Source organism: Mustela putorius, unplaced genomic scaffold (genome assembly GCF_011764305.1).
Source record: "Mustela putorius furo isolate JIRA1106 unplaced genomic scaffold, ASM1176430v1.1 tig00000721_pilon_pilon_pilon, whole genome shotgun sequence".
Lineage (NCBI taxonomy): Eukaryota > Metazoa > Chordata > Mammalia > Carnivora > Mustelidae > Mustela > Mustela putorius.
Window position 1 is genome coordinate 2,326,951 of NW_025421456.1, and position 25,988 is coordinate 2,352,938.

General features: G+C 36.7%; 1 protein-coding gene across 4 annotated transcripts in view; it reads right to left on the minus strand.

The window, feature by feature from the left end:
- Positions 1-2,427: 2,427 nt before the first annotated feature.
- Positions 2,428-25,988, minus strand: part of TRPC3 (transient receptor potential cation channel subfamily C member 3) — a 72,505-nt gene continuing 48,944 nt past the window's right edge. The window contains exons 9-13 of one of the 4 annotated variants that reach the window (XM_013053928.2): positions 24,290-24,499; positions 22,935-22,982; positions 21,058-21,141; positions 5,601-5,673; positions 2,428-2,867 (exon numbers count right to left, since the gene is read on the minus strand). In XM_013053928.2, coding sequence (XP_012909382.2) covers positions 2,725-2,867; positions 5,601-5,673; positions 21,058-21,141; positions 22,935-22,982; positions 24,290-24,499 — 558 coding nt within the window. In that variant the 3' untranslated portion in view covers positions 2,428-2,724. Of the gene's footprint in view, positions 2,868-5,600; positions 5,677-21,057; positions 21,142-22,934; positions 22,983-24,289; positions 24,500-25,988 lie in introns of all 4 variants that reach the window. The other 3 variants (XM_004747976.3, XM_004747977.3, XM_004747979.3) reach the window with 3 other exon arrangements.

Sequence of the window (25,988 nt, forward strand, 5' to 3'; positions counted from 1 at the left end):
GTGAGTGGGGCAAGGACTTGCTGACCCAGACTTGTATCATTAACCTCAAAGAGGTACTAATTTTGACAGCAATTGCCTAGAGTAATCCTTACCTTGCCTCTATAGTGCCACAATAATACCCAGGTCTTAGGATGAGCTTACTGGGGACAAAGTCTACCAAGATTTGGATGTGCTGATTTACTGAAGGAATGTTCTCAGCAGAAAGGGAGGAAGGGAAATGGGGTAAGACAGAGGAAAAAAGCTAAACCCTTATTTGGCCAGACTGGAGCTCTAGAACCCTTATTTGGCCAGACCCAAAGCTCTAGAACATGAGTTACACCAAAAAGTTGGTCCTACCTTGAAACAAGCGCCCAGGCTTTTTGTCTCCACCCCAGTCAATCTGTCATTGATATGGGGAAGAGGAGGCATAACAGCCAGGGCAAGGCTGCTTCCTTTCAATGGAGGGTAATTCCCCGGGGGAGGGGATAGTTGCGAACTGCTAAGAAGCCAGCACACACAGAATCTGGGACATGCCTGCACTGGCCCACAAAAAGGATCTGGGCAGGATATCAATAGCATCAATAGTATCCACCGCACCTTGGCAACCCATCTTCCATCTTGGGCTACCACCTAGAAGCTATGAAGAAGGAAAAAAAAGAAATACAGAAATATACCAATTTTATGTAAATATAGTAAAAAAAAAACAAAACAAAAACAATCTATGTTGAGAACACTATAGTTGTGGGAGGCATGGGCTTTAAAAAAAAATAAAAGGAAGTATTTTCTCACAGGGTATATATGCCATGAGCTTTATCTTCTTCCAAGACTCCAAGGATCCTAGATTGGATGTCCTCAGATGAATCTGACACTTTGTCATTCAAAATGTTTCCAGTCCCACTTAGGAATATTACTAAATATGCTGTTCCATAGCTATAGGCAAACACTTATTTTTCTGGGACTCCTAGATAATACTAGAAGACTGAAAGTATTGTCTATTATGGAAACTCCATGTCTTTACTGTTTTATTATAAACTATAGTAACATATAATGATTAAAAATCAATATTCTATTCAGTTCTGAGATATAACATAAAATACAAAAAGTTTGAAAATGTTTCAGACAAAATACCATTAGCATAGCACAAAAGTTAATGAAATATTTTATAGTAGTAAAACTGTATAAAGTTCTTTTCTTACCTTAACTGTTTTAACTCCCCAAAAGTAGAAATTAAGAAATTATCTTTAAAGATCCTTATGTAGTACCATTTAATGTTCATTTTTATTTTCATGCCTAGAAAGCCTTCCTTTGTGATATAAATGATTTTTGAAGTATCATGTATTTAATTGGTTTTTAGAACCTATAAAACTATCCTTGAGCTATGATCAAAAATCATATTCCCTTAAGACTTTACAAAAAAACAGAGTGAAGAGAATCCAGGCAATAAGCCCAACACTATAAGAGATTAAAACCCAGCTGGTTAAAAAAAATTTTTTGAGTGGTTTATGTTCTGTGAATAGATGAGGGATATTACTGGCCTATATCCCCTTTCTTACTAACGTTGTGAGGTGGTGTGGATATTACCAGTATTTAGCTCAGTTATAGAATAAATCAATTACAGGCTCATCACCATCCATTTTGTGTAAAAAGTGTAACTGAAATGCTTCGATAAGAAAAAGGATGTCAATCACTAAGTAGTGATAGCAAGAGATGCCTCAAAGGGAAATGAAACATACCTGGTGCTGCTTGAATATGTGTTTCCATGTAGACAGCCATTGCTCACTCTTGGTTCTTCCCATACACATACCCTCTAAAACTCAGAATGAAGCTAATGGGCAAGATAAAAGTTAGTGGTTGATAGCTTCTTTAGCATTAAACATCAGAGGCAGAAATTAGAAGGTTATCACAAAATAGCAATCCTGCATGGACCCTAACTTTAAAAAAACAAACTCACCACCCCACTGAATAAATTCACATTACCGAAAAACAACAAATGAAAATTTAAGACAGAAAACAAACTCTATATACTTTAGAAAAATCTTTAATGTGTCATTTTGAACAATTCTATGAAACTTAAATATGTAATGTAATTATATTTTCTATTAATTCATTTCATTGTTAAATTCTTCATTCAGGGCTCAAAGGTTCTAGGATTATGAGTGATGCCAAAAATTCTAAGAAAATCTTACCGTCATAGCTGGTTATAAAATTTCTTTAATTTCTATTAAAAAAAAAAAAAACCTCTTAGCACTTGGACAAGGGAAGGAATGCTACATGGTGATGGCCTTTTCATTTTTATTTGTATTTTGTTGGCAGTTCTGTTCAGTTGGTTTCAACATTTATTGAGCACCTACTATGTACCAGGCACTGTACTAGACGCTGGAGACACTAAGATGAATAAGACATGGTCCCTGTCCCCAAGGAGCTTACAGTCTCTTGGAGGCAAACAGGTAGTGCAAAGACATAGAGTTTATTCTAAAGTGGACAAAAGTGTCAGTAATGGAATAATACTGGGCCTTTAAATACAATGGCATGTCATTGTTTATAATGTCAAGGCAGACAATTAAAATGAAGAGCATTTTCATGTGATAAAACAATAAAATCATTAAGACCTAAGTTTTAAAGATTCACATGATAAAGGTAGTTAATACTAAAAATTTACACCATAGTTTTTCAAGTATTTCATACTTAGAAATATTATTGCCCACTTTTGTGCTATAGTCAAAGCCATTATTCCAGGTTACTGAATCATTCACATCTCGGCATGCTAGGATTCAGTTTCTCACTGAGTTTATGAATCAGAACGGCTAATTCCTCAGTTGCTTGGCTCTTGTCCTCCAAAAGTTCATAACGAAGGCTGGAGATATCTTGCTTGATTTCTTTTAATTCACCTATAGTATGTGTATTTAAAAAAAAAAATCATTGGTAATTTGCTCTTTGGATCAGAAAAGAAGAGAGAGTGAAATTCATACAAATGCATATAATATTAATACATTTGCTTCATAAAGTCCAAGTTATTTTTACGGAATTTTTTCCTTCAAGATATTTAAGAAGCATTAGTCTTTTTTTTTTTTTTTTTAGATTTTTAAAAATTTGTTTGAGGGAGAGAGAGAGAGATCACAAGCAGGGGGAGCTGCAGGCAGAGGGAGAAGAAGGCTCCTTTCTGAGTAAGGAGCCTGATGCAGGATTCAATCCCAGGACTCTGGGATTATGACCTGAGCCAAAGGCAGACACCTAACCTGAGTCACCCAGCTGTCCCAAGAAGTATTAGTCTTTAAAAATACACTGACCTTTGAGAAAGTTGTAAGAAATAGTCCAGCTATGTTTTCAATAGTAAAACTCAGCTAAATTACTGTTCTGTGGCTCAAACACCTCTTAACACAGGGCAATTTTTCAGCTACCTGATATACAGCCAGAGTATCCCATTCTGTCTATAGAGAGCCCCTTCAGTTCCCTCAGACATAAGGGTTGAAACCTACATGGATCATCTCCCTTTGCTAGGATGGATGAGACTCTTAGCAAAACAAAACTTTACCAAAGGTGATTCAATCTGTTTAACAGGCAAATATTGACATGGGACAAGTAAATTTTAAGGAATTTACTTCCTTAAAATTGAAGTAAGGGAAGGCAAGAAAAAAAAAAAGTAGGAGTGATTATTAGGGAAGGCTATGGTAATGAGCTTAGGGCCGAGGAACACTTTGTAGGACAGAAAACCAATGTATAAGGAAGTAACAAGTAAGAAATTAAGTTTAGGTGTGATACCACTGGCAATGTGTATACACACAGGAGTCTCCAAAGGAGACTTTCTGGCTCTTAAAGCACATGTATTCCCATAATTCAGCTTGGCAGTATTTTGAGTATATGTAGTTTGCAATTAAGACCTAGATTCTCTTGCAAACGATTGCAATGTAGGTAAGCTGTTGACATTGGAAGGTGAACTTTGGGGTGGAAATTTATCCTGAATCTAAGAAATGATTCTTCACAAATTATTGGTATTTTAACAAGCTTTCTGTAAAAGAATCACATGTAAAACCTACCTTCCATAATACTCGCTGGTACCTTTATGATGCTGAAAAATGTAATTTCTACATTCTTTTATATATATACAAGTCAGAAACTTTTTATCTTAAAGAACTCTATTCCTCAAGAATACACATAAAACATTTGCAGATTCCTTTTTTTAGGCAAAAAAAAAAAAAAGTGCTTCTTCCTTTCCCATCTGGCAATATGATTCTAATTTGAAATCACGAGGCTGGTCTTTGGTGAAGGAAATGGATTCTCACACCATTCAGTATCACATTTGCACTATAAACCCATTAGATCCCCGTTCACCTCCTTAGCGCCATATCCTCCTTCCTTGTTTTTGAGTTATGGGGAGACTCTTCATTAAGTGTTATTTGTAGTCTACCAATACGGGAAACACAAACTACTCAACCTCTTGCACTTCAGTTTCTTCATTTATTAAATGAGGATATTAAACTCTATGATAGTTTAGTTAGAACTTTGTTCAAACTCCATATTCTCATTAACTCATTTTCCTCTTTGGAGCAAGGATATGGAAGATGCCCCTTTGTTTTTGATGTTGTCAGCCATCCAATTACCCCAGATAACTTTGTTTTTCTTGTCCTCCCCCCGCCCCCACCAGGGAGGTTACTGCACGAATGATCAGATTTCTGCTTCCTGAACTACAACCCCTTTCCATCCCATCTCCCTGAGACAGCTTCTTGGGCATCATGATTGGATTTTTGCTGGTCTTCAATCACACATTCATACACTTCTTTTCTACATACACGTATCAGTGGACAGACCCAGATTTTCCAAGGATTCCTGGCATCCATCAAGTAATGGTTTTGAAGGCCATCACCATTTTATTTAGTTTAGCCCTTTCTTCTCTTATCAGCAAAGATAGATCTCATGGCATCTCATTGCTATTAGAAGCTACACTTTCCATTTTATTTTTTTTTATTTTTTTGCTACACTTTCCATTTTTAAGGCAACTTACTTTTCCCAGTTTGATTTCTTTCCAACTCTCGGCCTGTTCTTTGGCCTTGCCTTTGGAGAAACGTTTTTATAGTACTGACAGATGCCCTGCCTAGGATATGCCTGGAAAAATAGGTACCTTAAATAAGGAGTCAAGAAAAAAAGTGAAAGGCAAAAGTGAAACACGAGATGAGAAAAATGGGTTACAGATTTCTTTCTGTACAACAAAGCAAAAATTTTTCTGAAGAAACGTATGTTCTATTTGAGCCAACCAGCCAACTATTTTATTGGAAAATGTTAACGTTGCAAAAATGTTAACACTCATGTGAACTCACTGCAACAGAACTGAAACTACTGACTACTTTATATAATAGGGCTTACAAGGCTTCCAGAATGATGCAGGTTTTACATTCTAAGAATCAGTTACGACATTCTGAGTAGAGATCAATTGTCTCTGATTGACATTTTTAATAACCTTTTCTTTTAAAAGACAGTTTTATAAATGTAACCTAAGATTCTCCTATCAATCTTGGAACTGTTGCCTGAGATTGGATTTTTAAAAGTATCCTTCAATATCAATATCAAGTTCCCCAAGGTCATTAAGTTAGTTGCAAAAGGATGTTTCTCAAGATGAAGATGCTTACCTTCATTAACTTCATCATTTTCTTTGTCCACTTGTGCTTTCAGAACATATCGCTTTATAAGTCTTTTCATTATCTGCTGTTGATCAAAAAGAAATAATTATATCATCAATGATACACATAAATAACCTGGATCCTATTCTCCAAAGAGACTTACATACCTGTAAAGCAAACGCAGCTTGGGAGAGAAAAACTTTATCTAACTATTTATAGAAGATTTCAGAACTCAACCATTTTTCACCTTCTATTAAGACTTACTGCATAATCTACAAACATTCTCCACCACCCATAGGAATGGAAGAAGCTAAAAAAAAGTTAAGTTGGAAGAATTAATTCATTGTTTCTTTTTAAGATGTGTTACCACATTATTATCTAAAAACACTACTTTGTTTCTCACTTTAAAAAAAATATAAATATATGTTCAACAGAGAAAAGTTGGAAATTACAGAAAAGAAGAAATAAACATAGATCATTAATTGTCCCACTATCCAAAGATAATCATTGTTATTTTGGTGTATGTCTTTTTAAATTTTGTATGTATACTAAATACTATATATATATACACACACACATACATATTTTATGTTTTCAAAATACCATTATTTTGTGATATTGTATATTTTCTTTTCATAGCAATATATATTATAAACATATTTAATCTAAAGACATGCTCTTACAGGATAACTATTTATCCATAAGGAAAAAGTAAAGTAAAATTGGAGCTCTACTTTATACCATACATGAAAAATTAATTCCATATGCATCTTAAATGTGAAAGATAAAGCTTGTAAATCCTTTAAAGCATAGAAAAATGTATTTATAAATTCAGTGTAGAGCTGGATGGTTTTTAAACAAGATAAAAAAATTCCAATTAAAATAGAAAAGATTGATGAATTCAATATTATTACTATTAAAACTTCATTCAAACCTCTGGTAATAGAGATACTATAAAGAAAACAAAAAAGCAAGCCACAAACTGGAAGAAAATATTGGCAATACTTACAACTGATAAATAATTTAATTTGGATTTAAAATACACGAAGAACTTTAATTCAAGAAGAAAAACTCAAATAGCCCAATAGAAAAAAGGGCAAAGACAAACAGGCATTACATAGAAATGGAATCATGAATAGTCAAGTCAATAGGCATATAAAACAATCTCAAATCCTTTTCTCAAGGAAATACAGTTTACAATTAAACGGAGACACAATTTCACATCTAAAAAGGGAAAAATATAATAAATTTTATAATGCCAAATGTTGGAAAGAATATGAGTCAATGGGGACTTTGACACTCTACCAGCATGATACAAACAGATCGCTCTGGGAAGCAATTTGGCATTATCTTTCAAAGTTGAGCACTGGCACATCCTTTCACCCAGAAAGTCCACTCCTTGATACAGAGACTGGAAAAACTTTACACAAGTGGACCAAGAGACATAAACAACAGTATTTATAGCAATCTTGTCCAAAGCAGCAAATACAAACCAGGAAACAGTCTAAACAAAGATCAACAGGAGAATAGAGAAACCATGGTATGTTACACAATGTAATCTCATGGTGTTCACTAATGAAATAAAATAATGAAATCAGTAAGCCATAGCCACATAAAACAGGATGGATGAAACTTAGAAGCATAAATGTTGAATGAAAAATTCAGTTTGCAGACTTCACAAAGTATAAAACTATTCTTACAAAGCTCGATAAGTAAATCTACATAATGCATTGTTAGGAATATTTTTTTAATGTAATAAGTTTATACTTGAAAAGGAAACTAAAGCAAGAGGATGAGAAACTCAAACTTCAACTTAGCAATTACCTCATAGGTGGAGGCAAGGGGTGGGCCAGGAAGGAGCACCTAAGTAGAGGCAATGGGCAGAGAATGTCACCATTTTCAGGGAAGTGGTGGTTTCTATAAGCATACATGTCATTATAATTTATTATGTGTTACTTAAATTATTGTACATATATCAAATACCACATTAAAAAAATAAAGGAAGGAAGGGGGGAAAAGGCCTGAGCTGAAGGGAAGATATAGTTAAGAAAGTAGAAATCATGAAGCTAAGTGACCCATTAGATACCAAGCTCAAGGAAAGGGAGAAATCTAGGAATATTCAAAATGTCTATCTCAAAGAATAACAGATCAAGAGAGAAACTATGCTACTGGAAAGGAAAAACCCATTTTACCAATTGTAGTAAAATAGAAAACCTATTGAATTCTGTGGAATCTAGACTTCAGGGCAGACTCATAGCTGGGTGGACTTGGCTTGGACCTGCTTGTTCATTCGCCAAATATTTATTGAAAGACAGCTTGGTGCCAGGTACTGTCCTAAATGTTAGGGATGCAACAGTAAGCACAGCTCCTACTCTATCTAATAAAATGTCATTGGAACAATTCACTATGATGGGTGGACATGTCAGGGATCTACTTAACCTTAGGGGACAGCAAAGGTGATTCCTATAGAAAGAAAATACAAAGAAATGGTTATCAGTTAAAAACAATTTGAAAGGCAGTAATACAAATCACCGGGAAAGAAAAGACTGACAAATAGGACCAAGACAAGAACTATTCTTAAGGGAAAATTAAAATTAGATCTCTACCTCATATCATATATAAAACAAATTTTTCAAGTCAAATAGATAAAAGGTCTAAATGTGAAAAGCAAAATTTTTAAAGGAATAGAGAAATACATCTTGAAAAAGCTAAAGGAAAGGATAAGCCACAAGGAAGAATAAATCTGACTATATTAAAACATTTTAAAACTTTTATGCAAGAAAGAATACCAATGAAATATAACCTTATGTCAAATGAGATTTTTCTGGTTGTCCTGAAATTGTTGATAAATCCAAAACTGATGAGAAAGGATGCTAAGTACTCCATGGTCTAAGACCAACCTGTCACTAGCAGTTGGGGCCAGCCACCTCTCAAGGCTTACTGAAACTCACTAGACCAGTACTTCCCATGAATTCCCTCCTCACTCCATATAAGGAAAAGGACTGAGACATGGGAGGAGTCAGGGGCTTTTGGGGTGAAGAGATTATTCTTTCTTTCTGGGTGGAAGGAAGGAAGATAGGGTACCTCCAATCCCCAGAAGCCAAGGGAGGGGGAAAAGCCAAGGCAATCACTCATAAAGATTATAGTTGCCTAAACCAAAAGCCTGGCCTCCTGCTCCCAATTAAATATCGATCCCAGCAAACTTGCTGACCTGCTCCTGGCAATTAAGTCAGGGCGAAAAAAGAACTCAGTTAAGAGTATAACAGCCATTGGGTCAACCTGTACTCCCATTATTTGGCAAACAGATAAAATTTCCACTGTATTGGTGGAAGGCATTAATACACATCAGTGGGAAAGGGGAGTCTATTCAATGAATGGGACTGGGATAACAGGCTGTCCTTATGGAAAAGTGAAAATTGGATGTGAACTTGAAGTCAGGGCTAGATCTCTGCTTCAGGAGCTAGGCAAAGGGGAGGTAGCCCCCGTGGCTTTTTCAAACACTCTCACTATGCTCCCAGCCCAGTTACAAAGGCAGCATATGGGTGCCTGCCACAGTGAGGACGTTAAAACTTGTCCAGCATTAGAGCAGTAGTGACAAACAAGGAGGAAGCTGCACCCACAGTTCACTCAAGTGGAAAAATGCTTGCCCTTTGGCTTGTTCTTCCCACTCCACATGGCAGAGGATGCCTTGAGGAGTTAGGGGATGGATGTATATACAAAGCAGACCATAGCCTTTCTCCACTAGAGACATGGAAAGGGTTCATTTATGCTAGGAGTAAGGAGGAGAAGAGATTTAGATTTGATTTGGACATTCATGGTTCAAGATAAACTTAACTGTCTTCTTTAATTATAAATAAGAGACTTTTTAATAACCAAGTTACTGGAGAGTTTTGGAGTCTTGACAAGATGTTGTAAAGGGATCCTCCATCCAACAGAAAAGAAGAGTCCCAAATAGGACAGTTAGTGGGAAAATATTGAAAACAAAGTTATTTTATACACTCATAGGCTGAGACGCCCTAATAAACCCATTACCCAAAGTTAAAAGACAAACCGAAAAGAGAAGTTGTTTGCGAAACACATCAACAAAGAATTGGAATGGGGGTGCCTGAGTGGCTCAATGGGTTAAGCCTCTGTCTTTCAGCTCAGGTCATGATCTCAGGGTCCTGGGATCAAGCCCTGCATCAGGCTCTCTGCTCAGCAGTGAGCCTGCTTCCCTCTCTCTCTCTGCCTGCTTCTCTGCCTACTTGTGATCTCTGTCTGTCAAATAAATAAAATCTTAAAAAAAAAAAAAAAGAATGGGGATGAAGAATATTACAGAATTTTGAGAAGTCAATAAGGAAAAGGCAAATAGGCAAGCAGAATCAGGAAAAGGAATTTAAATTCACAAAAAAGGAAATCTGAATGACCAACATATAAAAAGATGTTCAATTTCACTTAGTAATCAGAGAAGAGTAAATTAAAATAACAAATGCATTCACACCTATGAGTTTAGCGAATATTTTTTCTTCCAAAAAGACTTCATATCTATCGAAGAGCTGAAAGTAAAACGAATTCACATATACTCTTTACCTAGATTCACCAGTGTGAGAAAGTTGCTACCTTGCTTTATCTCACTGTCTATATATTATTATACTGCTAAGGCATTTGAAAAGAATTTTCAGACATCATGTCCCTTTATCTTTAAATACTTCAGTATTGGGACGCCTGGGTGGCTCAGTTGGTTAAGCAGCTGCCTTCGGCTCAGGTCATGATCCCAGCATCCTGGGATCGAGTCCCACATCGGGCTCCTTGCTCGGCGGGAGCCTGCTTCTCCCTCTGCCTCTGTCTGCCATTCTGTCTGCCTGTGCTCGCTCCCCCCCGCCGATAAATAAATAGAATCTTTAATAAATAAATAAATAAATAAATAAATACTTCAGTATTCCCAAAGAACAAGAATATTCTCTTATATAACCATCCTACAATGATCAAACTTTAGAAAAATTAACATGGGTCAAGAACTGTTTAATACATATTCAGTTTCTTTTTCCTGAGGAATAATACTGCTTTCAGATGTTATTTATCTTTAGTCTTCTTTTATCTGGAACAGTTCCTTGGCCTTTGTCTTTCATGAGACCCACATTTTTTAAGATGTACAGGGCAGTTGTTTTTTAGTAGGCAAATGTTTTAAAATCTGTTAATACCAAGTGCTTCTGCAAACAGTGAGAAACTCTTGTACCATGTTGATGGAACTATAAACTGATAAACTACTCCCAGGTAGGTCATCCAGAAAAACACTTAGAAATGTGCAAAAGTAGACACTTATTAAGATCTTAAATACAGCATTATTTATAATAGTCAGAGAAGGAAAATAAGAGAAATATTCATCAACAGAGGAATAAAAAACAAAATGGTTTATTCATACAATGGAATATTACACTATAACAGTGAGAATGGAAAACAAGATGTACATGTATCAATATAGGTAATTCTCAAAAGCATAAAGTGGAAAAAGTGCAGAATATGTAGTATATTATTTGTTTATGTATATTTTAAAAACACATAAAACTAGTACATAAAATTATGAATGTACTTATGAAAGTAAAAATATAGAGAAGCATACATGGGAAGAACATACTTGAACTTCAAAATAGTAAAGATCCTCATGGAAGGATAAGAGCTAATGGGATAGGGTGGGGGCATTTAGTTGTATCAAAAAATCCAAAAGGTCAAAAAGAATATGGCAAAATGTTAGCACTTATTAAATCAAGACGGTAGTGGCACAGATGTCTACCAGGATATTTGTGGTACCATTCTGTGTATGGAATAGTTTATCATCAAAATTTAAAATATAATAAAATAAAAACAATTAAAATATTCTTCTGAGTAGGCTTTTAATGCTGCCTAACAAACTGATGTGCTTCACCAGTCTGGGCATTCATTCCATTTCCAGCAGTAATAGCCCTTCAATTATAATAAACTGACAAACATATTTCACTTTTACAAACAAAGCTGTAAACACTTCAGCTAATACATAAACTGAGAAAATTTCAGAGCTTCTAAGGGCTTGTTTAGAACCATTCAGAAATGTGTTATTTAGAAATCCTATCTCTACAAAAAAATAAAACTGCTCAAAAATTAAAATGAGGCAGAATGAGTTTGGAGTAAAAAAAATCTCTGACTTTGAACAGGTCTTTATTTATTAGCTGAGTGAACTTAAGGTGCTTAAACTCCCTAAGCTCCCATTTCCTCCATATTAAAAAATGGGGGTAATAAAAATTCAGAGGTTGTATGGATTAAATCATCAAGCACATGTAAAAGCAGGATTTCTGCTTAGAAGAGGTTCATTCTTGCTAGCATTATTTATGAAGGTAAAATGTGAAGACTAAGATATTGCTACCCATATGCTCTAATAGAATATTCTCTAAAATATTTAACATAATCCAAAACTATACTTAGAAAAAGTCTATGAAAAGATGTACGGTATTTTTTAAAGCATATTTACTGCCAGAAAGAAAGAAGATAGGAAAATAAAATATTTTAAAAATTCAAATAGAGTACAGATTCCTTAGAAACACCTGTACAGAGTCACTCAGATTAAATTCTTTCACTGCAGGTAGATACATTCATCTTTGACCTATAGGGAAAATTATGGTTACAGGTTTAAATTTTTTTTCCCTTCAAAATTGGGTGTTTTAGGTTTTTCATGTATCCCATAAAAATTCTCATTTTTAAAAAAGTTTTTTTTATCTTAATATTTACAGTTTAAATATATTTATATCTACCACCATCCTAAATTTGAGCTTCTCTACAAGGCAAGAAGATACCTGATGTTGGATTGAACTCAGTTTCTCCACACATGGCACTACCTGGCAACAGTCCATCCCTCAGTTCATGTTGGAAAAATAATTCATGTGAATTCCAAAATTATGTACAATTCAGAGAAGGGGCAAAGGCTGGCCATTTCCATTCTATTAGGTGGCTTGTCTGGTGAACCCGAGGCAGTATTGTGTAAGCAGTTAAAAAAGTGGGCTGTAAGGGCAAATTGCCTGGATTTGAGTTGTGACTCCATTATTTATAAGCTGTGGAACCTTGGCAACTAAAATTGCGTACTGGAAATGTTACAATATACACTGTAAAAGAAATAATATAGGTAAATTACACGGTAGGTGCTCAATTAACATAACTATTATGCTTTCATTATCATGTATGCTTCTGTAAAGCAAATCTTGATTAACCAATCTTAATAATGATGGTTATACAGGCAAAGATCATAAAACATATGTGACACGTAAAATTACCATTATAAATATTATCTTCAAATTTTCAACTGATTCCTTAACCAAAGCCAGTCCATTAACTAAATTGACGAATAACAGTTTCATCATTTTCCCTTCTTGGTCAAGTTACTAACTAATGGAATAGAAAACTAAAGGAATAAAGAAGTCTATAGATTGATTTCCACAGTTCACATACCTCCAGAAACTACCCAAATTTCTTGATATGATCCTGTGAGTCACTCTTTAAGGTAGATATTGTGACTTATGTGGAGTAGACTATGAATTTTCTCTATCCAGGGTGGAAAGCCTAGGTAGTAGTTACCTTAAACATTATCTCTTGCTAATAAATCTGAGTTCCTTTCTCAACTCTCCATTCAGACTGGGAAAAGGAATGAAATGTGGGTGGTTGGATATATAGATATGTTCTTCGTTCCCAAAAGGCATCAAAGCTTTTCTTCTCACTTGCTTATTTTTCACTGATTCAAATTCAAGTAACAACTGTGAAACATTCTCTCAAGTACCTTTACCTTCATTTTCTCATTTAATTCTATAGAGAAGCCAAATTTAACTGTTATCAGGAGTTCCATAATAGGGATAGTAGCAATCTTTAAAGTATGACTATAAGGCAAAACTCATTGGGAGTCGGAAAGGAGAAGTGAGTTGGGGGAAATCGGAGGTGGGGGCAAGCCATGAGAGACTGCGGACTCTGAGAAACAAACTGAGGGTTTTGGAGGAGAAGGGGATGGGTGTTGGGTGAGCCCCGTGGTGGGTATTATGGAGCGTACATATTTGCATGGAGCACTGGGTGTGGTGCATAAACAATGAATTTTGGAACACAGAAAAAAAATTAAATTAAATTATATGTAAAAAGAAACAAGCATAAAGAACTCAGAAGAATAAAATTTTAGAGAGGGAAGGGACCTTGGAAGTCACATGTTTTTCATATTTTCATACCACTCACTTTGAGACGGCCTGACCCATCTCCATTGCCCAGCCTCTGAACCAACAGCTGTGATTCAGAGCCTAAAACACTTTCCGGACAGCTGATTTAATTTATTTTTAGACAACCGTAGCAGTTTAAAAACAATTCTTTTGTATTGCACCAAATCTGCTTTATTGTACCTTCTAACCACTAGTCCAAGTTCTGTTCTTTAGAGAAACAATCACTTTTTCTATTTGATCAGTTTTCAAATATTCCTGTCCTCTTGGTTTCCCTAGGTTCTCATACCATTTCTTTACGTTTCACCTACATCACATGGCCACAAACACAGGGTTGTGTGACGTTCATCTACTTTTTTCTGCCCTTCACTTCCTTCCCAACTCAACTCCACCTTTCCATTCCAGGGAGAGAGAGATCCTTGAAGGCATGGACTGTAACTTTATATCCTTATAATGAAGGACCATTCTGAATAGTGGGAGTCTTAAATGTGCCTTCAAACTCACTGTGAGTGAAGCTTAATATGAATGTGTCATATTGCTTCCTTTAGAGAAAAACTGCCATGTGCTTTCCAGTAAAACCAAGCCACCTATGTTAACCTTCATGGATTAGATCAGAGACTACCATGTGGGCCAAAGACAGCCTGATACTACCTGGGCCAAAGTTGTCCCCAAGTCAAAGAAGCTGGTTAAAGCAGAGCTGCTACCAGAGACCCCAGAGATAACAGGACCCAAGAACCTACAGCCTTGCCTCTGTGCAGCCTTAGAAAAACCTCCCTTTTCTTAAGGTCACCTTAGCATATCTATGTACCTTTAACTTGAACTAACACAGGTATTCATGAACAGAATTCAATCAAGGCCATCCCTCCAAGACCTTATGTTTTCAGAAAACTCATCCTTAGTTCTGTTAAAAAAAAAAAAAAATCTGTACATACATAACGAAAATGATCTCAGCATACTATTAATAATTAATTTTAATATAAATAATACTGTCAACAATGAAAGAATTTTGGAAACTCTTCCTCTGTTGTACTTTGAGACACATTTGAATCTCTCTGATTTTGAGGTAAATGGTGAGGAAATACTCATTTAGATCTAAAACGCATATGGTGGTAAAACCAACCGGTGGTGGCCATGTGTTTTTTGAAGATGGATGTGACTATTTTTGAAAAATATGTAAAGTTACTATGGCATTGACTCAGTTAATAATGTGAATAATTATCTGAATTTAGTAATGAGAATAAAGCATTTTTGTGTATCTTATGAACTAAGTATAAAAGTAATTCTTTAGAGATATTCCAAAAATATTCTAAGCTATGGTAGCACCATCAGCATTGGTGTACCCCAAAAGGTTACCACTTTGAAGGAAATAACCCCCATTTAGCAGATTAGGATCTAGGATTTCTTTAAGGCAGGTCGTATATTAAAATACACTGCCTAAAAAATATCGATAACAACTAAACCAATTGTTATCATTTGTGGAGTTCATAATAAAGAGACTTTATCTAAATATAATCAAGGCATTTATATGAAGTTTGATTGGCATATGAAGTTTGATTGCTGATCAAAACTTTTTTTCTCGGAGTTTATAGAAGCATAACAATTTGCAGACCACAAGAAGTTTGAATTTGACAGTAAACTTGGGAATTTCCCCCACTTCTAAGTCACTCAAAAGCAACAAGGAGAATAAGAAACAGAAAGACAAGGTCCTTTGATGAAATTTAGAGACATCCATATTCTTTTTTAGAAAGGTTATGTGAAAAGATCAAGTGGGAGTATAAGAAAATGACAAGGGCAGACATTCATGGTTGAGAACTTCCCTTGACTTTCTGATACAAAATCTCAAGAAGCTTAGAATAGAAAAGGGAAGGAGAAATTATGAAGGAAAGCCATATTTTCTAGAAGTATTCAGTGAGGTTGAGAGGGAGTGTCTGACTAGTCTTTGATGCTATTTTCTGACAGGGAAACATGGAGAAGAAGTAAACATATACAATCCTGTGCCTAAAGGAAAATCCTATTAGCTGAGAATAAGCATCTGGAATTCTCCAACACCACTCCGAACTCCTGAAAGCAGCCGGTTCAAGAACTCACTTTGTTCAAAACCAAGTGATAATAAGTAAGGAATCTCCACAAAGTCTATTATGAAGATAGCTCAAGAAAAAAAGAATAAAAGAAACAGCAAGTCGGGGCACCTGGGTGGTTCAGTGGGTTAAGCCTTTGCCTTCGGCTCAGGTCATGATCCCAGGGTCCTGGGATCGAGCCCCGCATCAGGCTCTCTGCTCAGCAGGGAGCCTGCTTCCTCTTCTCTCTCTCTGCCTGCCTCTCTGCCTACTTGTGATCTCTCTCTGTCAAATAAATAAATAAATAAATAAATCTTAAAAAAAAAAAAAAGAAACAGCAAGTAAAGAAAACTCACCAGTAACATGTTAAAGAAAAGATGAAAATACATGATGCCATCATTAAAAGATATTAAAAAAATATATATGAGCCAATCATGTCTTTAAAATAAGAGCACAAGAGGTCAAGGAAAATAAGGTGAGCCAAAAAAGGGAAGTGATATATAAACTTGAAAATCTGAAGAAGAGGAGAAAGAAAAAAATAAAACCATCACAGAAATGAAAGGCGAACTTAAGGAGCACATATGAAGGCAGACCCCAAAAAAGATACAGTATGAGAAAAAAGGAGCCAAAAAAGGAGAAATGGATGAGGAATTCAAGTGAAATAGAGTAAAAATGGTACCTATGGAGATAGGCAAAGTAGATTCAGCAGGCATCTAACTGGTATCTTTTTTTTTTTTTTAAAGATTTTATTTATTTATTTGTCAGAGAGAGAGAGGAGCGAGAGTGAGCACAAGCAGACAGAATGTAGGCAGAGGGAGAAGCAGGCTCCCTGCTGAGCAAGGAGCCTGATGCGGGACTCGATCCCAGGACACTGGGATCATGACCTGAGCCAAAGTCAGCCGCTTAACCAGATACGCCACCCAGGCATCCCATCTAACTGGTATCTTTAAAGAAGATAACCCAAATAGAGGAACAGAAAAAATATTTCAAGATATAATTTAAGAAAATTATTCAGAAATAAAAGAAGACTTGAATGTATGGATTTAAGAGTCATACTTTGTGCCAGAAAAAAATCCATGCAGATTCACCTACAGAATAAACAATAGCAAGTTACTGGATTTAAGAAATAAACGAAGAAAATTTGGGCATTTAAATAAAAATCTCAGGTCAACCATATAAGAAAAGCAATCCAAGGTGCCTGGGTGGCTCAGTGGTTTAAAGAAAAGCAATCCGGCTTCAAATCTTTCCACATTAGCATTTCATTCTAGGAGCAGTGGAGCAGTTTACAAATATATTAAGAAAGTAAAGTCATATCAAACAATTGTATAGCAAGTCAATACAAATATATAGAAAATAGTTAAGCATGTGAAATAACTCAGAGAACATAGTTCCCATGAGCTCTTTTTGAAGAAACTAAAGGAAGACAAACTTCAACCCACAAACAAAAAGTAAGGCAAAATGATCCCTGGTGAGTTTGGACTCTGTGAACCAAAATGAAAGCAAATGTAGGTCATAATCCTGACCAGGTAGTGAAAGGGATCAGAACATGTCACCCCAATATACAGCACTTTGGTATGAGGATTACTTTGAGCTGAAGTCAATTAAGAAGCAGAAACCACAGAAAGAGCTCACTACCCTTCTCCTATCTGTCTAAAAGCAAGACATAAACTTCCCTTTGTGAAGATCTTGCCTCTCTCTTATCCCATATCAGGAGGAATTAAAACAATCATCATCACTGGAGACAGAGAATTGGAACTGAGATGAAGCTTCACAATCAAATCTTTTTTTTTTTAAAGATTTTATTTATTTATTTGACACAGAGAGAGAGAGAGCACAAGTAGGCAGAAAGGCAGGCAGAAAAAGAGGGAGAAGCAGGCTCCCCGCTAAGCAGAGAGCCTGATGCAGGGCTTGATCCCAGGACCCTGAGATCATGACCTGAGCCGAATGCAGAGGCTTAACCCACTGAACCACTCAGGTGCCCCTGCACAATCAAATCTTAATTTTACCTCAAATATTACCCTCCCGTAACTTACTACCCTGGGAACCCAAACCCCTTTTCCTCTGTCTTGTCATGTCTCCCCAAATTTACTACCCATTGATAAGATGGTATATAAGCTCCAAATTCAAACTACTCTCTTGAGTTATTCATCACTGAGTTCTCCAGTGCATGTACACTTTGTGTGTGTAAATAAACTGTGGGTTTTCTTCCCCTATTAATCTGTCTTTGTCAGTTTAATTGACAGGCCCCAGTGACAGAACATAATGGGTAAAGAAAAGTTTTTTTTCTCCTCCTCCCTGGCAAGTTCTAATAATTTAATCAACAAAAGCTGGGGGAAGGGGGAAATGATGGAAGAGAAAATAAACACATTGATTTTCTCATATTTTAGAGCTGGAGGATCAAAAGAGAAAACTTGCAACTTATAAATCAAGTAATAGAGATAGAAGTATGTGTAAAGACATAAAGATAAGCACCAAGACAAGTAATATTATTCATTTCAGCAGAGACTGCCAATTCTTTTCCTGGGTTTTTTAGCTTGGCAAATAGCCACTAGGAATTATGGCTTTATTTCCCACCCTCCATTGCAGGTAAGTTGTGAAGCTTTACAGAAGATCCTTACAGAAGAGAGGATTGTCTTTCTCCCTATCACATTCTAAATGTATTCTGGAATGCATACGTAAGAGCTAGAGCTCCAATAGCTTTCTTGGACCATGAGAGCATGTTAGACTGAAAGCCAGTCACGACAGAATTATATGATCCAAGAGCCTTGGTCCCTGACATTGGTAGGTACCATACCAGCCCTGGAAGTGACCCCCTCCTGACTTTTTGAATAGGTGAAGAGAAATAAATTTATGGTTTTTTTTTTTTAAACTACTTAGTGGATGGTATTTGGTGGTTTTGTGTGGTTTGCACCAAACTTAATCCTAATTAATATGAATGATAAGAGGACACTTTATGATACTGAATACACATATGAAGATATGAATAAATGGAGAGATGTATCATGTTCTTGAAAAGGAAGTCAGAATATTATAAAGAACCCAATTTTACTTAAGTTAATACAATCACAATAAAAATACCAATAGGATATTTTGCAAACTACCCAAGCTGACTCTAAAGTTCAATATAAATATTAACAAAAAAGAAGAGCCATAATATTATGTAATGTAAGTCTTCAAGAACATGCATATGTGGGTGTTTGTGTCTATATATTTTGTTTGACTTTTATTCTAAACTATAATAATTAAAATAATATGGTTCTATCACATATGGAAAGCATAGAAATAAATCTAAGGAGATAAAGAAATTTAGTAAGTGATAAAGGTGATATTTCAAGTCACTAAAGGGATCCTGGGTGGCTCAGTTGGTCAAGCAACTGCCTTTGGCTCAGGTCATGATCCCAGGACCCGGGGATCAAGTCCCGCATTGGGTTCCTTGCTCAGCGGGGACCCTGCTTCTCCCTCTGCCTGCCCAGTGCGCTTTTTCTCTGACAAACAAATAAATAAAATCGTTTTTTAAAAAATCAATAAAAAGATAATTATTTAATATAATTATCAGCTATATAATCATCTGGAAAAAAGTAAATTTGGATTCCCCACCTCACACTTTGCTTCAAAATATATTCTACATGGGTCAAAGATTTTCATATAGAATGTGTCACCATAAGTACTAAAGAAAATGTGTGTAAAAACGTCTTAAGTATTCTTACACGGGGAAAGACCTTTCTAAACAGGATACAAAATCTAAAGCCATAAAAAGTTTGTGGAGCTGACTATACAAAAATCAGAAGGTTGGGGAAAATATATTTTTTTAAAAGATTTTATTTATTTATTTGACACAGAAAGAGAGAGAGTATAAGCAGAGGGAGTGGCAGTCAGAGGGAGAAGCGGGCCCCCTACCGAGCCAATGCAGGGTTCCATCCCAGGACCCTGGGATCATGACCTGATCTAAAGGTAGCAGCTTAAGCGACTGAGCCATCCAGGCACCCCAGGAAAAAATATTTTAAAAAATACAAAGCAAACAGAAGAAAATTTTTTTCAACTCATATCACAGGCAAAGGGCCAATTTTCTTAAAAGAATTTTTTAAATAATTCTTAAAAGAATTCCTCTTAATTTATAACAAAAGCCTCTTAATTTATAACAAAAAAGCCTCTTAATTTATAACAAAAAAGAAAAGTAAATACATAGGATCTCAAACATAAGGAACAGTAAACATAACAAGATGGTCAAGTTTGTTCATCACAAAGGATGCCAAATAAAACTATGCTGTGATACCATATTCACCCATCTATTTGGCAAAGACTAAAAATACCTCTACTAATACGCTGTTGGTACATTTAGGAGGAAATGCGCTCTCTCATACATTTATTGTAATATTGTAAGAATACAGAATATAAATTGGCACAAGGTCCATCAAAATCAATTTGATAACTAAAAAATTAAAATGTTTAGATACCAATTTCACAGATTTGCACATATTTCAAATGTCATATATACAGTGTTGCTTGTAACAGCTAAATATTGACCATATCTTCTATTTCCATTGATAGAACACTGACATGTTAAATATAACCATATAATGGGATATAAGGTAACCATTAAAAAGGCTTGGACAAGCAATTTTGCAGAATGTGCTGCTTCAAGAAAATGATACAAAACTGCACCCATTAACTGACATTGCTGTACATTGCAAATTCCTGGATCCTCATTCTTGTGATCTGGTACACATCAGCAATCTATAGATTTCATAGTCAAAATGATCAATCAGATGGAAAGTAAAAAGCTACAACTTCTTCTGAGTTGGAATTTAGTATTCAAATGTCACATCTAATATCAAAATGCAAAACACATTTTAAAGTAGTACTGATGAAACAATATATTACCCAGAGATGTGTATCAGGTTTCCATACTGTGAGGGCATTATTTTCCCAATATATCATATCTTTCACTGCTTTTCCAGCTCAAGGTATTTGAAGGTATTCTTTGCAAACTGTGGCAACACTTTGCTTTTAATATTACAAAGAACTCTTCTTCTTCAACCAAAAAAATGAGGACCCAGACTCTGATTTCTAAAGTCCTGTCCAACTAACATACTATTTTTTTTTCTGTACTGTTCTATCCTCATAATACAACAGAACACAATTCTACTCACTACACACGCACACACATACATGGAATTATATACAGGTAAAGAGAAACATCTATTGAATGCTTACCTGATAACGTGTTGGTTGGTTGAGAATGCTGTTAAAACTGTGTGATTCAAAAACTCTTGAGTTAGACTGAGTGAAGAGGTTTAACTAGGAAAAAATACAATTAACCTAGTAAATTAGAATACATTCATTGGGAAATCAAAAATATAATCTACTATATTCTCCTCAATAACATTTCTGGAGTCAACACTTCCAAGGGACATTTTGTGGAAGTTGAATTTCATAAGTGATTTAATATATTTCCAATGGTAAAAATTCACGTGAGCAACATGCTCACACTTATCAAGATGTTCACAAGGTGTACTGCAGTAGAACTGAAAACGTATTTTAAAATCTGGCTCACGGGGTTGCCTGGGTGGCTCAGTCTGTTAAGCGTCTGCCTTTGGCTCAGGTTGTGATCCCAGGGTTCAGGGATCGAGGCCCACAATAGTTTCCGTGCTCAGCAGGAAGCCTGCTTCTCCCTCTCCCACTCCCCCTGCTTGTGTTCCCTCTCTCGCTGTCTCTTTCTCTGTCAAATAAATCAAGTATAAAAACCCCACAAATCTGGCTCATACTAAACATAATTATCAAAATGTATTCATGGCATCTAGAAGGCAAAGATGCCTAGAAGCAACTGTCTGCTCCTGAGCCTATATTTTTCTCCTACCCTTGAACAGAAACACGCTACAAGTTCAAAAGGTATCATTCGATATTTTATAACCCTAAAATATGAGCCAAAATAACATGTCTTCTTAGGATCATGGCCCTATACTGATTGAGATTCACAACGTTGAATAGAATAAGCTTAAAGAATTTTGGTTCTCTTCTCTCTTTGGGTTTAACTTCACAGTGGGTAGAAGGGTAGAAAGAGAAAGTAAGAGTAGCACACGATTACTGGCTACTCTTCATGTGTGTGAGCGGGACCCGCCTCTTAACTCTTGGGCAAGCTACTGCTGATAAGGTATGATTCAAAGGCAGGGCCCCCTGTGCAGAAATATGTATTCGCCCCATCACCTGACTTCCCAGCATCATAACTCAGGAACATGTGGGATGCTAAGAGGAAGGAAGTGGCACAATCAAGCCAAGAGAAAACCTGGGCTAATAAAATTAATTCTCCTCTTTGCCACTGGAGGTCAGTATCTGACTGTTGACTGAAATCATTTCTAGTGGTTTGGACAAAGGATTTCTCTAGCTCCTTCTCTCTTCTAAAAAAGAATAACAGAGACGTGAAATTTCTCCAAAGTTTTACTAAAGTCAGTACACAGAGACTATTAATATTCATGGCATTAATAATATTAAAGATATTTAAACATCTTCTTGCATAATTTTAAAAATTCAAGCAAAATGACAGTTTTAAACCAGATCTGGAGAGACTGGGAAGCCAAGGCTCATAGCTTCTGAGAGATCAGTGCTCAACTTTTTTCCCACTTCTGGCAACTTCTCTGAAAAAAGCTATTCTTTCTGCCAATGGTGTATTACAGGTAATACAGAGCACATCTGCTCCCCTCACATTCCTTTGTGCGAGCTACATTTCCCTTACAGAGGTCGAGGGAGGCATAAGCCACCTGAATGCACACACTTGACCTGAGGGTATTTCCCCCCTTCTACACTGTGGCACTCCCAGGAATGAAGTCAGTGAAATCAGTCTTCTACAGAAAGAAAACTTCAAGATATGTTGGGGAGAGGGGCATGGGAGGGGAAAATGGGCCAGTAACCAAGCCAGAGCAGCCCGTGCTGAGTGTAAGGCAACCCGTGCAGAAGAAAGAGCTAGACATCTGATGCTGGAAAAGCTGGATTCACACCTACCCCACCACTGGCTAGCTCCCTGACCTTGCATAAGTGCACTACTTTAAGGGTTTCAGGGGTCTTAGCTATACAATGGGAATAATAATAATACCTACCTCACAGTGTTGCATGAGGCTCAAGTGTACAGCAAAGCACTTTGTAAACTGTGAATGAGGAAGGGTACTGATATTTGTTGAGGCTGGAACTGTGTACATCAAATCACCCTCACATTAACCCTACAGAGTTTTCTCTCTTTCAGATGGGACAGCTAAGTTTCAGCGTGATGAAACGACTTCTCCACGTTACTCGCTAGGAAGCCATTAAGGCCCCAAATTCAAATCTGAGTCTAACACAGAGGTGCTCGCTCCTCTTCACATTGTCCTGCTTCTCACCATGTACACGTGAGCTACTATTTGAAATCATGGGATGATACAGTCAAATCAGTGCCCTGGCACAGTCTCAAGAGCCCACATCCAAGTAAAATTTTAAAAAGGTTTCAAAGGCTTAAAGAATAAGATTCCGGGGTATTACAAATCTTAGAAATGCACATCTGTTTTTTTAAAGTGAGAAATTAGATTGCAGGGATCTGGTCTTTTTCACCAACTTCAACTGAGAGCAAGTACCTACCTACCTACCTCTGCTAAACCGGCCTGTACTTTATGGAGGTAACACTGCCATCTGGTGGGCTCCCAGGGTATCACAACTACAGGCCATCTTCACAACTCAAGGCAAAAACGCTATTTTAACTCCACACATTTGCTCCTCTGTGTCTTGCTCCCCGTTATTTGAGGTCCTGCTTACATCATTTGACTCCCCTACCAATTCTACCTCTGAAAGTTAAGTTCATGATTATAAAGTACTATCATAAAATTCATCTTTGTTAAAATCAGAGTATGACTCAATCTAAAATCCAAGTATGACTTAACTGGGACAACTTTTGGACAAACCATTCTTAATTATTTATTAAAATGGTATTTATGGTTAATATTTGAGGATGCTCTTAGGTTTGTGCCAAGTTTGTGATAGTAAAGAAAAAAAAGATTACTTAGCCCAATCAAGAGTTTCTACAAATAAGAATATGGTGGCGGTAAATTATGCATACACCCAAGAGGAAAATGTGAGGTTAAAACTATTTAACATCAGAATAACAGGTGAGAGGCATGGAACACAAGAAAACCAAAGTGTTTCGCCACAATAACTCTTCTGTTTACTTTTAACAAGTTAAGAAGGTGTTACTGTTTGTTTTTAATTTGGTACTTTGCATGAAATTCTTACCAAAAGCAAGATACAGACTAAGTGACTTCTTGAAACATTATGAAGATATTAAGTCTTAGCCTGTGAAAGACTATGGAACAAACAGTAACTTTCAACATCTTCTAAGTTCACACATGAAAATTACTGAACAAACATCAAAGACAAGGAGAAAGACAGAACAGTCATCCTTAGGTCTTGGTGAGTTTTGGATACCTACCCTGGACTTGGAGTTACCCATTCCCATTTCTATATCCTTCTGCAGCCGGCTCCTCCTGCATTTGGAAAAGTTAATGATCCGCATGACGAAATAAACAAATGACTTCGGACTAGGAACTAGACTGAAAGGTGGAGGTAATGTTTTTCCATCATCAAAATAAGATAACCAAAGTTTTGAACGGGCAAACTTCCATTCTACATCACTGTCATCCTGTGTCATAAAAACAGAAAAGAAACAATGATTCATTTTGAGTAAGGGACAGGCAGGGCTAGGTAGGGGCATATAGGTGATGGCAGGGGCGGGCAGCTATGGGATCAGGCTCACAGAAATCCCCCAAATGCAAAGGTGTAAGGAAACCAGAGAGAAGGGAACCAACCAGACCAGCCTCCCTAGGTGTCAGAAGTGGAATCTTGTTATGACAGCTACAACAGTTCCAATAAAGAATTACTAGACCCTAAAAAGGAAGTAAGCCATTACAGGTGTTGTCACTAATCCGTACTCAATGGTGCTATCACTAGAGAAGTTCAATACAAGACCAACCCTGAAAGCCCTCAGTGGCAACGCTGTCAGGACCCCTCTCACTCCTGAGAGCTTTTTCTCTATCCTCGCGTAACAAACTTCTATCGCTTTCCTCACTCTCCTTTGTCCGAGAGATTCATTCTTCAATTCTGTGAGACAAGAAACTCGTTCTCCCCCTTCAATTTTAAAAACAAAATATTCCAGTAATTGATTTCAGTAGGATCATACAAGGAAGCTAAATTACACTTTTGAAATAGAAAAGTGACTTATGTACATTTATCTGCATATAACCTCTACTGGCCTACATATATTCTTAGCACCGCTAAGAATGTTTTCATTTTTTTCTTCCATATGCCTGTCTCTACCCAGTGAAACTGAACCAGAATGTTCTGTCCCCCCGCCAAAGATAAAGCAAAAATGCTAGAAAAATTCAAGGTCAAGGAAGGACAAAAAGATTAACCCCTCCCTCCCTTCCCACCCCTGCCAATTCCACATATTCAACAGGACTTCCCCACTCTTCACCTGACTTCCCCGCTCATCTAGACCCATCCAGGGCAGGCTGTAGACAGACCATAACACACTTCAAGAGCAAAAGAAAAAAAAATAGCACTAAGCTGAATTGCACTTCGGAGGTTATGTGTCGGCCATTTGTCCTCAAACTGTCATATGAGGCCCTCAGTGGCCTATTCCTATCTTGTTTGTCCTTTTGATGAAGGATAGCTGGAAGGCAGGCAGGGAAGGAGAAGGAGCCCCACCCTAAGAGGAAACTACCTTTAAAAGGATTTTACACCACCCTGGAAGGAGCCCTTCACCTATCCCATATGATCGGTGACAAAAACCTGATTGGGTGACAGGCACAGGGAAGGTTGATCAGATTACAACCTCCTGTCTCAACAATACCCCTAAACTTAGAAACTCTGGTGGCCACCCTTTTGGATCCCCTTCCTCCTTGGGAGCCTCTTACTACCACTTCACTATCACTCAATAAACCTTGGCTTGCTGCCCACCACTCTGTCTGGTCTACCTCTTCATTCTTCAGAGTGGTGTGACCAAGAACCATGGGCACCAACAGAAGGAGAAAACATCCCTTTTATTCTCGGTCCTGGACCATGGTGATGGAGAGAAGAAATGAAGTGGAGGGGGTTCAAAGATGGGAGAAGTTGGCTTGCTTATCTCACAC